Here is a 14,888-nt window from a genome sequence, read left to right as displayed (position 1 = left end):
CAATGAAATACAGTGGAAATACACGAGTTATTGAATATGAACCTCCCTCTCCTCTTCCTTACCTCATGTGAAATGAACCAATGGCCTGCCAGCTGCTGGCCAAACCTCCCGTCACTCATTAACTTCGTCCACTCACACGACCTTTACTGCCAACGTGTCTGCTGATGGCCTGATCATGTGTTTCCCAACGTTTCATTCACATTGTCCCCCCCACGCTCCCATTGCATTCGTTAGTTGTGTCATGCAGTGACTTGTAATGATTGACTTATTAGGGGTTATTGTCTAAGAACAGGTTGGTCAAGGACACAGCGACATGGAGTCAATGAGAGATATGCTGAATCACATGTGGCTTATTTATTTTAGTATTTGGAACCTTTTGGTGCATTTAAAAGTCTTTCCAAAGACTCATGGGATTATATCATGTATATCTTCTAGGAATCATACTCCATCCTCCATCCCATTACAGCAGAGTTCTTTATTTTACAGAGTAAAGAATATTGACAAACAGTAACATTTCACTACAGTTGATACTTTGTTTCCTACCATACGGTCATGTCTAAGGAGCAGTGGAAAAGGGGAAAAGTCTTTGGTGACATACAGATATTAACATACAAGATAACTTAAATACATAACTTTATTTAAATAGTTTGACTGAATATTTATATATATATATAAATGTTTATTAACAGGTGCACATGACGTTCACTGTCATCCTGATGCCACACGAGTGCACTGATATCTTTGAAACACATTAGCAGAATATCGCAAATGCAACATTTACAAGAGCAACCTTGTACAACTTTCAAAAATGCATCACAATGAGGGGAGTTTCAGGGAAAATGCATTAAAGTGCTTTCCTGTGACCCTCGAGGAAAAAATCAGCCGAGAGAAAGCTACCAAGATTGACCTAGTTCAACAGTATCTTACAAAACTAACAGAGACATTCTACACTCATTCCTCTTTGCAACAGAGAGACATTCAAAAGGGAAAACGGTGTTTCTATAGGGAGGTATTTGTGGTTGTGCACAGTTGCACAAAGTGCACACAACAAGGTATGACGCAACTAGTGACGTCACAAACTTACACTGCGTAGAAAATAAAAAAACACAGGAACACAATGGTGCAGAGCACAGATCAAAAGCAGGAGATTAGTGGCTGATAGGCAACGTACAGCAGCTCAACACATTCGCACACACACGTAGAGTGTGTATGAAATAGAACACTATTAAAAAAACGGACAGATTTGAAAAGCGCTTTAACGATCCGTCACAAGACATTTATTTTCTCTGTTATAACAGAGAGAATTGCATGTTTGACCTCAGCAAGCCTTTGAACAGATTAGATTTAAGACCAAGGAACCACTGATTATCACCCTGTGACCTCCACGAGGTGAGAAGAGAGCCGACAAAAGAAAGACACTCGAGTAAAATCAAAAGACACAGATTACGATAAAAAAAGGACACAATATTATATGATGTAGGTGATATGTAAAGTCGTTCAGTTTGTCAAGTATTGCCAGGTATTTGGTGAGTATATAACTAATGCGCTTAAGGAATTGCCAACTTTCATGCAAAGCACCAGATGTGGCCATCTAAATGACTGTCTTACCACAAAACACCACATATTTTTTTAAAAGTATGAAAATAATATGTCGTATAATTACATTCCTCACCCAAAAATGTGGCCTTTAGACAAAGGTTGCGTAAAATGTAAGCATGCTGAGGAGTAGAGCTTGAGCTCAGTTATTCTCAGTCCCAGATTTCAGAGCCGAGGCAAATATAGAGAGGAGGGAATGTCAGGGTGTGTATTTTTCCCTGCGTTTTGCCATTTTGTGTACATGTTTGTAATTGGGCACTTGGGGATTTTGGTCCCTGTGGTGTCCCATAAGGTATCCGCAGTGTAACAGTCGTCTCAGGAGTTTGTTTTTAACTCGTTGAACACACTACATGTGAACAGCAACAGGTAATCTGTCTTGTCGAGTACTGCCTGGAGGAAATGTGGAAAGAGATTACATATGTATTTCTCTACTCTTCTGCAACATTATTGTTGTCTGTATTTTTAGAGACCTCTATCTCCTCCCCAATACAAATGGAGGTGAATGAGATTTTGTGAAAGCACTAGAAAATGTTATAACAAAATAATCAGCAGCAAAGAGGAAGGGAATCCATGTTACCCTCGAAAATCACCCTAAATATGATGCTATTTTTTTGGACAACTTAACTTTAAATGGCAATGTGTGTGCACATGTGTGGATGCCACATGCCTTGCTCTTTATATTTATGCATTGAGTTTGTAGACTATGGGAAACCCGGCCCATCCCCCCGCCATCTCCCCTCATTGAGTCGGTATGTATGCCTAAAGTGATTAGATCAGTTTCATTAAACAGGTGTCAACCCAAAGTCGTAACTTACAAGGGGATCTTATGAATCACGTGAAAAGGCTCGACCTCTCGCAGGGAAAATGTCAGCAGCGGCGGCTCCAAGGCTCATATTGCCACCTACTGTGCTGACCAACTGGCTCCTAAAATGCAACACTAAAACGGATCCTTTGGGACATTGAATGCTCTTCCACTGGGGTTTTACCCAAGAGCAGAGCTTGTTTGGACTGTAAACTGTGGTCCCGAAAAAAAACAACCCTGCTCCTGTAAAGTGCCACGTTCAACCCAATATTCTAGGGTTGTCAACATTGTCTTATTTGTACTAAATATGCCATTGGGAAATGACCTCGGAATTCCAATGTTAATGAAAAGAGAGGGCAAAAAACTGGAAAGGTAAAAGGGTTCTTTGGGTCATTCGAGAGGTCTCTGGCAAGGCAATGGTTTTGAGTGCAGGTTGAAATCTAGATTAGAGGCTTAAAAGTTTGATCAATAAGCAGCGGAATAAGAACTGCCAGAAAGGTCAGTTGGCGGACAGGACCAGGTTACTGAACGGTGTTAAGGACAAGCCTTCATTCTAATATTAATAGGATTAAGACGTCAAAGTGAGGCCTTATTTTCAGTGTTCAGAAGTGAGAACCAAAAATACTTTAACGAGATTTGAATCTTCTTAAAAAGGCAGAGGTTCTCAGGGTGGTTGGCGAACTCATAAAGGGGGTTTCAGTGATTCCGTTGAATTAGCATCAATCAGCAGAAAGAAGTTTGAGCACAACAGACTTTTATGGGATAAATAAAGGTTATGGACTAAATCTAACCAATAAAACAAATACCAAAAATATGTTAAGAGATAAATAAATAGAGACATAGATAGACTTGCTGTGGCTATATTGGGGTATCAACAGTGTCATCCATAACTATGGGGGCTCCTAGGGTTGATGGGGGATGAGTCCTCTCTGCCGTTCTGGCCAACGAGCTGATAGAGCCGATGGCTGAGGTTCTGCACTTGGCAGGTTCCAAGGACGCAACCCACTCTCATCAGCTGGGCATGCTGGGGATAGTGGTGACCCTTACGCAATCCAGAATGGGCATGGCGACGAACTCTTGGCCCCCTCAGCTCGATTTGTGAAGTCCAAACCGGACGCGCCCACGCTAGCATTGGTGAGGCTGCTCTCACTCCTGAAGCTGGTTGTTGTCTCAGAAAACCGGCGAGCCATTTTGGGGGATGTCTGGGTGCCAAAGAGGGCACGGCAATGTGAGCCTGGCTTCCTGACACCGAGGCCTTATCCTCTCTCTGGTTGATGAGCTTGTTGAGGAGGTCCAGCCTGAGGAGAAGACAGAAATACAGTGAAAATGTGTCCTGGAGCTATGTAATAATATGTTTCAACATAGGCGAGGTTCTGCGGCCTGGTCGAATGAGGCCTAATTGATCTTTTGCTGAGCCCAGCCTCCAGCTGCAACTCTGCCAAGCTGTTAGGGCAACCATGGAGCACACACTGCACCCCTTGAAAAAATGTTATCTAATGTCAGAGAAAAAAAAACAATGGAAAAAGAAAAATCTAGAACCAAAGCATACTGATCTAAGTAAACATCACCACATTGCCTTATGATCCAGACAGAAGTCAATGAATGAGTCCCTTGCGTGCCTTTTCACACCTCCTTGCGTGCTTGCGTGCGTCGACCCATTTTTCTAGGCTTGGTCTGCTAACTACATCCTTTACGGAGTCTCACATTTCCGTTTTCATAGCACAATACCGCTATTAATAAAATGAAGAATGTTTACGAAAGAACGGATCAGATTGAAGGACTTTTGACGGAAGAAATGCGTAAATATGACCGCTTATACAAGCCGTCATTGGCGGGTTGTAAACGCAGGTTGGATTCACGGAGGGAGATCGCCACAAACGCCGGTTTGCCGGTCGAGAGGCGCACAAAGTTGTGGAGGAAAATACGGGACAAATGTGTGCGCGATGAAAAGCAGCAGTGGCGATGCACGGGGCAATAAAGTCTATGATAAATAAATGAACAAACAAATAAATAGACGTGACTCTCTAGGTCGTCTTCAACAAAAACACGTTACTCCCGCGTGTTGTTCTGGAGGTGAATTGCTCTGCAACACACGCAAGACTTTTAGAACCATGTATTGAAACGAGTGCGGTGCGTAAAGACGCAGAAGCATGCGGCAGCCTTTAGAGGGGCAGGGCAGAGGAAAGGGTTAACTCCTCATGTCGACTGCCATGCTAGCGGCTGTGTACTGTGGCTGCGTGCTCAAATGTCAAACATTTGTAGCTAATGTGGTTCATAAAAATACAAATGAACATCTGTGTGTCAATCATTTATGCTGTTATGGGTAGAACATGATGACGGAATGGCCATAAGGGCACAGCTAATTCTGCAGAAATGACCTACTCATTAGCCGTACTCAGCCGCTTTGATAAACAAATTGTTTCTGTCTGCAATCTGAACACAGCATGTCTTTCTGCACCGTCATCCACGTGGACAACATGCTCATCTCTTACTGTACAATGTCAATGACTTTGTTTTCTGTGTACGGTTTGCTTATTTTATTATAGAATCAAAACCGGCACCTTGTTGCATTATAAGGTTCAGCTGGGTTTCAGCAAACAATAACTATGGGAGATTTGGTCTGGCCTGTCATTGTGATGGGCTCCAGAGGAGAAGCTTCAAATGTTGTCCCCAGAAAATAAGATATCGCACTCATGAATTGTTCAAACAGTATTGCTCAGTGCTTGAGCACAAAAATTCATTGTGTCCTCCACCGCCTTGCTTTAGGGACATAAATATCAAAGACTTCTCACAAAACTTGGAAAAACTGGACGAATAAAACCCCAAACTCTCATTTAACCTTTTTTTTAATATAGATTTGGTGGACAGACCCTGAACCAAAAAGAGGTTTTGCAGCGCGGTGGACCAGTGAGTACGGGTCATTTAACAGAAACAGCCCACCAACTGGCCATCTGTTCATTGTTTGACAAAGACAGAAGCTTATCACAACTTGACCCCGCAGCTCTTCGCTAAACTGTCCACGCTGTGTTTGTAGAGCACAGCGTGACTCAAGCCCCTGAATATTAACCCGCCACCTCTGCTGAAAGTTAGGCCATGTAGAAAGGAAAGTGCTGTTATACCAGTAGATGAATAGGATGGAAATGTGAAAGCGGTGGTCATTGTTTTTTTTGAGTGAAAGGAAAACAATTTCCACTCTGTCAGGTCCGGCACTATTATTTCTATTTTTGGAGAGGCAGAAGCCATGGTTTTTCTAAAAATGAAAAAATGGTGACTTCTTATTTCACCATGAACATTGAACACTGAGGGTGAGCGGTTTAAATATGAGAAATGCGAGCAGAGCAGCAAGTAATGATGTGGTTGGTTTGGGATCTTTGGTTTGGGAAATGTGAAGCTGGTGGTTTATTCAGCCTATTCAGCTGCTGGCAGGTCTGGTAGTCTGGAGGCGACCTGTCGTGCTACAGCAGCAGTGGCCAAATGAATAGTTCATTCCACAGATGGAGGCAAGCACTGCTTCTAGGACAGGCTTGCTGTGCCAGGGTGCCACATCATCAAGTCACACCCACCTGGCCTGCAGAGGGGGTGTTGCGTTTGACTTCCCGTGAAAGCTATTTGCAGGGCAGCTGTGGTGGCCTTGCAGCAAATACCCTGTTCTGAGTCTACTTACTACAAGAAAGAACTCTATCCTTCTTTTATGTATTTTAGATACCAGAGGTCAAAAGTTAAAAGAGTTATATCAACTCCTATCTTTATAAGTTTACCTAAAGCGGCCGATATGGATCTACACCCCCCCAGTTGGTAAGGATGTGTTTTTTACTTATAGGGACTGGCCCATTTCTTTTCAGTTAAATGTTGCTTTAGTGGTGCATACAATAATAACAATCACAATTGGAATGATATATATTACCACACAACGCACCTGGAACCCCTCGGGCCCCAGAGGTTCTAAACTCTGTGGCAGTTGCCCACTTTGTCTGGTTGGTAATCCAGTCTTGTTGATGCAGTGGAGGTTAGGAATTGAACCTGTAGAGAACGGGGCAGCTCCCACTTAGTATGAAAAGGGAAGGCAGCAGGGAGGTAACTTAAGCTTGCGTTATTTCTAAAGGCCATCAGGTTAATTGTACTATTTTGGCTGCTTATGTCACTTCCTATTGTGACACATAAAATGGCCATGGCTGAAAAGTGATTAGTATCATTAGTATCAGTATTACAAATGAGTATTAGTATGTGGACGCCAAGGGGACTATGTCCACTTCTCCTATCCAGTCTATGGTGGACAACAGATTGTAAAGCAAAGCTGTCCCCGTGGCACTGATGCATCAACCCGGTAAAGGTAGTGCACTTAGCTCATTGACTTTCTGAATATCTTAAACTAATGATTAGGCACTAATACACGTTTGGGTCATGGCCACATCCCCATCTCTCATGACTAGAGATGATGCTGGGTCTCCCTAACAATCTAAACCCTTTAACCCTCAGGTAAGATTGGATTTTACCCGCTTAATCAAGTCCAATTTGCCAAAAACAAGTTGACTTGTAAGCGCATCTGTAATGGCTGGCAGATGGCCACACGAACCCCATGACTGTGCTGCCACAACAATTAAAATTAAGAATACTTAAGAATACTTCCTGGAAGAGTAAGATCCTTTTGCTCTTTATATGTGTTTGTGTTTCCTAAGTGGTTGGTCTCTGGGGGTCTTTCTTTGAAGGTTAATATATTAGTATATATATGTTGAATTAAACCAAGTATTGCATCAGTAGTTTTTCTCTACAGGCAAACTTTAATTACCCTGATTTATGTTAATAAGTATGTGTGTTATGTTTATGTGTAATGAAGCGCAAAGCCAAGCTCCAGTTACATTGAGGTAGCATCAAGGAATCTTAGATAACTACGTCACATTTTATCTCACAAGACAGGCCAATTTAGCTATTAAGGGCCTCCTCCCATAACCGCCGTAATGGATCTACATGATTGGCAAGCTAATTTGACTTAATTTCTCAGCCTTGCATGGTCTAAGTTTAAGGTCTTAAAACGGAAATTCCTATTGACTGAAGATTATTTCTTTGGCCAATCCCCTTTGTGCTGCCTTGCCTGCTGGGTTTTTCTTTTTCATTAACCTTACAGCCTTGCTGACTGATGTTGATTGCAAGCTTCAGCTCCAGAGCCCTCGCTGTAGAGGGTAAGGCCCACTCCCTCTGACCCCGGCCTCGGCCTGGCAGAGGGTAAACCACCACTAACCCGGGCTTCCACCCTAACATTGCGCAGGGTAAAACCCCCCTAACTCTAACCGGAACCTGGCTGATGGAAAAAAAACCTGAACTGTAACCTGGACGTAAGTCTCCCTGCCCTTGCTCCTGACCCCTTGCCGTTATTGTTGGGTACGAATAGTTGTTTTACTTTTGTTGGAGGTTTCACGAGTGTCCAAACAAACACACTCGATAGCCGACCAGTGTGTGCAGTAGGCATGAACGCCAGATTAACGTCTGGCCCTCATAATTTAAACATTGAAAAGTTGTTGATGGAGCCATTTGACCGTCAGACCAGGGAGACTGGCTCCTTAACCATTACTCCAACCCTAACAAAAACCAAGCCGAGGAAAAGCCCTCCTCAACCCCAATGCCAGCACCATGCTGCTCAAAGGCCGACGCTCCCAAAGTACAGCAGAGAATTTAGCACATTCATTGCTAATCTCCCCAAAGTTAAAGTGGGGAGAATGTTATTAGCCTTAAGCAGGACAATAATAAAGGAGAGGTGATTCATTTCACAGGAAACAAAGTTTCTACTTGTGTGTGAGTACTTGCTTTTATAATCTCCTGAACCTTATGGGATTTATTTTATGCTAGCTGGATACGGAGCATGCAGCAAGTAAACGACACGGTGAAAACTATGAGTCTCCTCTGAAACCAAATCATTGGGATTCAAGCGGATAATAACTACTATAAGCCCCTCCTCTTATGTATTGTTTTACATTCACATACATTCATGCCTCCACAGCGGTGTGGATTTCTGTGTGAAGCGGAAACCTGTTTTTTAAGGATGTTGGAGGGTGGAATTTAGGTCTTAGCCATTAATCCACAATGGAATTCTGGGCCTGCTTGGTTGCAGCTTTCACCCCCTGCAACTGCAGCCTGAGATTGACCCCCATGGAGCCATGCAACTGTTTACACCGTACATATATATAGGTAGTCCAAGCCAAAATTCCTGTTTACAAGACATACAAAAAGAGGCCTCTCATGAGCTGATTTAGAGCAGAGGCCATCCTGGTTTCAATCATTCCGAGAATGTATACACAATAAAAAGAGAGTAATGTTCATGCTGATTCTTGATAAAACTTAAACATGTCAGAATATATAGTAATATACCAGTGTTTCCCCTACTATTATAACAGAAATATGCTTTATTTCTCCACGCAGTTCCACACTGACACGGTTATGTCACCAATATGTCCGTGGGGCGCTCGCAGCAGCGGGGCAGAGAGCAGCCCCACCCCCTCCCGGTCGGCCGAACCATTTGCCCGACTTCTACCCCTCCCCTGAAGTTGTAAACCTTGGGAAAACACTGTATAAAGAGGTTCGACCCCAAGCTAACTGCTCATGCAGAGGGATTCAACAAACATCAACAAAAGAAGGAAGCCCCCCTGCGAGAGGCACATTCAGTCTGTTTCTCAGGTAAATATTTAGTAGAGAGTTTCTGCGTTGGACCCCAGGCCTCTCAAATCCCCATTTAAAAGAATGGGTTAATGATTCAGCAAATCGTTTGTGGAGGAAAACATGTCTGTTTTTGGCCTTGACGAAACTTGAGCATCAACACATACTGTACACACAGACATATTTATCATAGCATTGCCCGGTCCGGACGGAACGGAAACAGAACAAATTAGCTTTGTATGTCCTTCGTCTTGGAATAAAGATCTGCTTTCCACTTCTGGAATCTGCAGTGTAAAGCCCCTTCGCCGCTGAAGCCGCCTGGAACGCAGACACAAACATGAACTGGGAAGGAATGACAGACATCTGAGCTCGCGCATGGTATCACCGTCCGACGAGAAAGAGAAATATTTGTAGTCATGTTGTAATCATGCTGTCAGCATGTGATAGTAACAGAACAGGATGTGCTCTGTGGTCAAGAGAAGAGGGAGAATATACTGTCCTAATAAAAGCCAGACAGGACATTTATGGGAGATGTGCAAGGTGGGAAATGTTGAGGCCTGTCAGGCAGAAGTGACGGAGGAGGGAGATGTTTGTAGAGACCGGGATCACTCGGGGTCCCTATAAAAAATTGCATGACCCAACCACAGGGGTTCACTAACCAACACAGAAACCAGCGTTCACCCACGTATTTGGAAGGGATGCGGTTTCTCTCATGGAATTTTTTAATGATTTATGTACCTAAGGGAGGCGATTGAAGTATTTGCCAGCTACCATAGGTGCTTTTGACTTGGATGGGTGCACCATGGAGCAGCCAGTGGGGGATTGGTTTCTTGTCGCTGTATAAGTCATTTCTTCTCATTGGTCCAAGTAATAGGAAGACACTAGAACTTATCTTCAACCTCCCCTGAATGAGCAGTGACAAGAAGATAAAAAGTAGCCAGAATAGTCAAATAAAGATTAAATGTAAAAGAAACATTGGTAGACGGAATAAATACACAACATTGAGACAATGGCAATGTTGGTTCCGCAGGCAAATTGGAATGGATTAATTACTGCATGTTCTGGTGTAGGATTGCAATTAACCAACATCTTCATTGTCAATTCACCTGCTAATTATTTTGTAGATGTAAGCCAAGTGGTAATAATCCAAATGTATTCAGTTACATTAAGACAAAAACAGTAAAAGGCTATAAAGAGCAGTGAGCGATGAGTCATCAAAGCGTCGCAGCCCCATACTCGACAGTCAAATGAAACTTATAAGTCCCACTCAACTGCTGCATCACGTCCTTTCAGATTGAGGTATTTGAAACCGCCGCATCGAACCAGGCTGATGATGACAGTTTCAAGCAGAGGGAGTGATGGGGCCAAGACAGCAGGGCAAGATACAAGAGCCACGCTGTACTTTTTTTTGATGAGCAACTTAAAGACACGCACACACACGTGCAAGAGGAATACAACACTCAGATCTACTTACGCTGTTATCTTATCAGTATTAGTTGTTAACTGTTGTACTTAAAATCCTTGCTTTTCATTTACGTTGACGTAGAAGCCCAGATGTTTGCAGACCTTGTGGATGAGGGATCCACAGAAGATAAATGTGTATGATTTAGAATAACAGATACGTATTTGGAATATATTTTCTTACTGACCAACATTATTAAACACACACTCACGCACACACACACACTCACTCACTTTGAACCAGCAGATGTGGATTCAGAATCCACCAGAAGGGGGCATTGACACACCAACTCATCTCGGTTCCTCACTGCTCCTCAGCAGGCGGACTGCCTCGCTGGCAGGTCTCCGCCGCACATTCACACCGGCAGAGTGTGTGTCAGCCTGACACTTAAGGCGTGGAAAAGTACAGGTGCCACTCAGACAACAATATCCTTTTACAGAGGTCCATGCTGGTATTTCTTGCCCTGGCTGCCGGCTAACTGGTTTTCCCACCTTAGAATTACCAGTTTTTCTTAGAGATTCACAGGGAGATTAAACCGAACAAAACCTCTACAAACAGTTACTCGTTGAGGATTAGAAGGTGGAGGTGAGGTGGAGATATCATCATTCAAATGTTTAGGAAAAAAAGATCTGTTAATAGAGATTGACTGCACCGGACGTGACATATTCCCCGTACCAGTTCAACGTAGGATTCAAGAGGCAATTTCATCTCAAATTCTAACCTGCATGACCTCATGAGCCAGTTACTTTAAACTTTAGCCTACTTTGTACTTTTCCAATATGGAGAGGGGTGGCCAGGTCTACTACAAGGCTATAAACATATATATATCATTCTTCTAAATATTTTAAATACTGCATTGTCACCCATTCCACAGCTGACCTGCTCTCCGGCAGTCTTATCTCGAGGAGACTGAACGTGTTTTATTATATCACGAGAGCCTTTGACCTTGCACTCCACAATATCTTCTATGCAGCACGGCACTTTCACTTTTAACACCCACTGAGCCCGATTGATTTATTACTGTGGGCCACAAGCCAAATTCTGCCTTTCAGTAGCCCGGTTAACTGAATGAACATAAGATAACCTGAAGATACTGAACATTTGAACAACGCCATGGTAAAAGAGTAGGGTAGACTAAAATAGTTTTGTTGTTTTATAAAACAGTTTCGTAGGTAACTGACGTATTTCAACTCATCAAAAGTGAATACTGCCAATATAGCTCACTAACACAAACAGGTCAATGTGGATAGAAAGTGCCCACTAATGCTTCAGGCAGATGGCCTTAATAAGTAGTAGCCCTCCCGACCCCCTTAAGGAACCGGGTGTCTCACCTGTTGTCGGGAGCGTCCTTTGCCGCCACAGCGAACGGCTGCTGGAGGGAAACCAGGCTGATGCAATACACAGCGAGCGGGAGAAGGGACGGCATCTCCGGGCCGGCGTTAACTCGACGCCCTCTGCGGGACGCAGGACACGACCACACGGACCGGGACCGGGCTACGGGTTAGTCCCACGGGGGGGGGTTGAGATGAGGTTTAAATGTGGGCCGGGGATAATGTAGATGAACCTATGGGAGAAAGCCGATGCATTCAATGAACAGCCAGGAGGAATGAAAGGAACCCATTGCATCATTTACATTTTAGAACCTTCACTCATTGAGAAGCTTTTCAAAACACACACTCTGTAAAAAAAACACATCACACTTTCATCGCAACGGCTTCTTTTACCACACCATCCGAAGGAAAAAAAACCCGCATCCACCAGAAGAAGAGTTTAAAATCTCTTGAAAATGTCCAAAAATGAAAACTCTATTATGCTATAACTCTGAAACAGCCCCTTACTTTGGTGAATACACGTAGTCATGACAAAAAGTAAACAGGAGCCTTACCCCTCTTGTTAGTCACTGCTCAGATGACTTAAAGTTTCCCCTCAATGAATCCAAACGCTGCTGGTCAAGATCAAGTTCTCCAGTGTGAAGCTGAGCGCCTGGTGACAATCAGGGTTTAAATAGCTGCCGAGGGGGTGGAGCTCGCTGCCTCGTGCCGGTGGGCAAAGGTGCTGCTGTAACATCATCATCTTCAACGCTCCAAACATCCGCAGTTCAGCACTTTGTGGAAAGTAAGGCTACCTATATTTGAACAAAAGGGATTACTTCTTGCATGAGATGTTCTAGAGATTCTATTAAGACGTTTTAAAGGCAAAGCGGATTGTAAAGCTGTGGAATCGTTCAAACGATAATATAAGATATGGTTTATGTTAATGAGCAAAAACAATAGAATACAAACATTAAAAATAAATAATACCGACTCCATTTTAAAATAGAACGCAATATCTAATAGTATGTAAATTAGGTCAAAATAAAATAGAAAAGGTACTGATAACAAATTCAACGAATAAAGTGTATCTCGGGTGTACCGTAAAAACAGTGCTAAGCAGACAGAAATGTTATAGTGGCATAAGATCTCCGTAAATCAACTATTAAGCAGTGCAACATTAGAGGGCCTGTAGCAAGATATACATAAACATCTGTCAAGTACCATGTAATACGCTAAAGGTTCATTTCAAGTCATAATTAAGCAACACAGAAGTCCCCACAGAAATGTGGCTGATAGATTAGGATGCTAAGGTGGCTGCAACTAAATTATACTCAACATAAAGTACTTCACACTATCACAAATCACACATGCCGTCTTAGGAACAAAACCCCAATTTGTATGAAATTCTGAAGAATTTTCCCGACCAAGCCCTTCCCTATCTCTTATCGTCGCACTCAGCCAAGTGTGTGAGATAGATAGAGGAAAACCCAGGAATCCTCCCAGAATCACTAGAATTCTTCTATAAGTCACACCTATTCAAGCATCATTGAACTTCGTTTTCTTAACTGAATGCTTATGCACAGTTCATAGCTGCTGTCACCGCTGACTTAGCAGCTCATATACAGTACATCCACATAAATAATTAATCAGGAAGCAATTGCCATTAGTTGTGTTTTGTAAACCTGTTTCAGCGGAAATAAAGAACATGTGTCATCAAGTCTGAGCATGTTTTCCTTCTCCCTTTCATGACTCCTATGCAGCTTATTCCATCTCATTAGAGAGGATCGGTTTTAACAGTTTGTGAGCGCCCTCTTTCCTTTCTCACTCAATTGACTGGTGTGGTGACAGAATAGTGATACACCTGATCCTCTAATGTCTAACGCAAAATCAATTGTGTGCGGGGCGCTGACAGTTGGACGAGTTCGACTCTTCGGATGGAAGCCGCGCATCCGAGGGCAAAGGGGACAATAACAAGCCGGAGTCTCCGTGAGGAATGCAAGGACGGGATGCTTGTTATTTGTCGTTTCACTGATGTACAGAACCATTGGCCTCATCTACATAAACACCAGTAGGCCTTCCACAGAAAACTGGACAAGTATGATGTAAAGGCATCCTTTTCCAATTTAGAACAGACAGACAACCTTCTGGAACAACAAATCATTGCGTCTGTAACATGATAGGAAAGAAGTTTTGACCTATTTCACATTAAATCACATATACGTCCAATTGATCACAAATTGAAGATGGTTCTTTGTAAGACAATGTGGTCTAATGAAAAGTATGCAAGCATCTATATTTATGTTCATGCGACACACATTCTGGCACTCGTAGCCCTGAGTGACCCTTGGATAACTCCCTGTTCACGTGCACATTTTTAACCCTGGGTTATTCTAAGCCCAGAGATTTAGGATTCACACTACACTTCTTCTAGCCCCGTAAAAGCTTAAGTTAACAGCTCACTTAGCCACATGCCATCAGCTCGCTCAAAACAGTGCGCTGATGTTTACTTTTGCCTAATAAAAAGTGCATGGACATTTTTCATGTTCTCAGGGTACCTGGATACAGCTCAGGAAATGGGCTAAAAACAAAATACTTAGCATGGTGAGACCATATCGGATATGTATATTAGGATTCTGTCTGTAAGTATCTTTAGAGTGGCGTCTTTTAAAGATCAAACAGGGGCTAAAACCTGAGAATTGACCGTCAGAGCGGAAGAAAAGTGATTTAGCTCATCAAAAGGATGAAACATCACAAATCGACGTTTGGCAACAACGACAAAATGCTGCTGATGTCGCATATTACACACAACTGTGTGTTCGCGGCCGATAAGCGATGGGCGTCACTGTGTGTGATCTCAGTCTTTGCTGGTAATGTGAAGCATTACTTGAGTGATATTCGTTCAGACAGATTGGACAGCGATAGTTGCCAACTTCTCGCCCCCCGATGCTGTCGCCCCGCGGCTCTGCTCTGCCCAGGCCTTCCTTTGATCGTCTCACGTAGTCCTTTGGTCGTCATAACACCATCAGAGTGAGTGCTGCGGCTTGACCTGCCGCTCACACATTAATCCAGT

The 14,888-nt window shown here is 43.1% G+C and overlaps 1 protein-coding gene across 1 annotated transcript; it reads right to left on the bottom strand.

Annotated features, from left to right (window-relative positions):
- Positions 1–460: 460 nt before the first annotated feature.
- Positions 461–12,727, bottom strand: adm2a (adrenomedullin 2a). Its single transcript, XM_040174843.2, has 3 exons — positions 12,391–12,727; positions 11,837–12,069; positions 461–3,696 (listed from the first exon to the last, which is right to left on the bottom strand). The coding sequence occupies exons 2-3, from the start codon at positions 11,929–11,931 to the stop codon at positions 3,279–3,281; spliced, it is 513 nt and encodes a 170-aa protein (XP_040030777.2). The 5' UTR covers positions 11,932–12,069; positions 12,391–12,727; the 3' UTR covers positions 461–3,278.
- Positions 12,728–14,888: the final 2,161 nt, after the last annotated feature.

Source organism: Gasterosteus aculeatus, chromosome 4 (assembly GCF_964276395.1).
Source record: "Gasterosteus aculeatus chromosome 4, fGasAcu3.hap1.1, whole genome shotgun sequence".
Taxonomy (NCBI): domain Eukaryota; kingdom Metazoa; phylum Chordata; class Actinopteri; order Perciformes; family Gasterosteidae; genus Gasterosteus; species Gasterosteus aculeatus.
Note: the sequence above shows the minus strand (reverse complement) of the source record. Positions and strands in the feature narration are given on the sequence as shown.

Excerpts from the sequence above, each read along its gene's own strand:
- adm2a (XM_040174843.2), bottom strand. The coding sequence starts at position 11,931 with ATGCCGTCCCTTCTCCCGCTCGCTGTGTATTGCATCAGCCTGGTTTCC. Across the intron at positions 3,697-11,836 it reads AAGGACGCTCCCGACAACAG|GCTGGACCTCCTCAACAAGC; the intron begins GTGAGACACCCG and ends TCTTCTCCTCAG.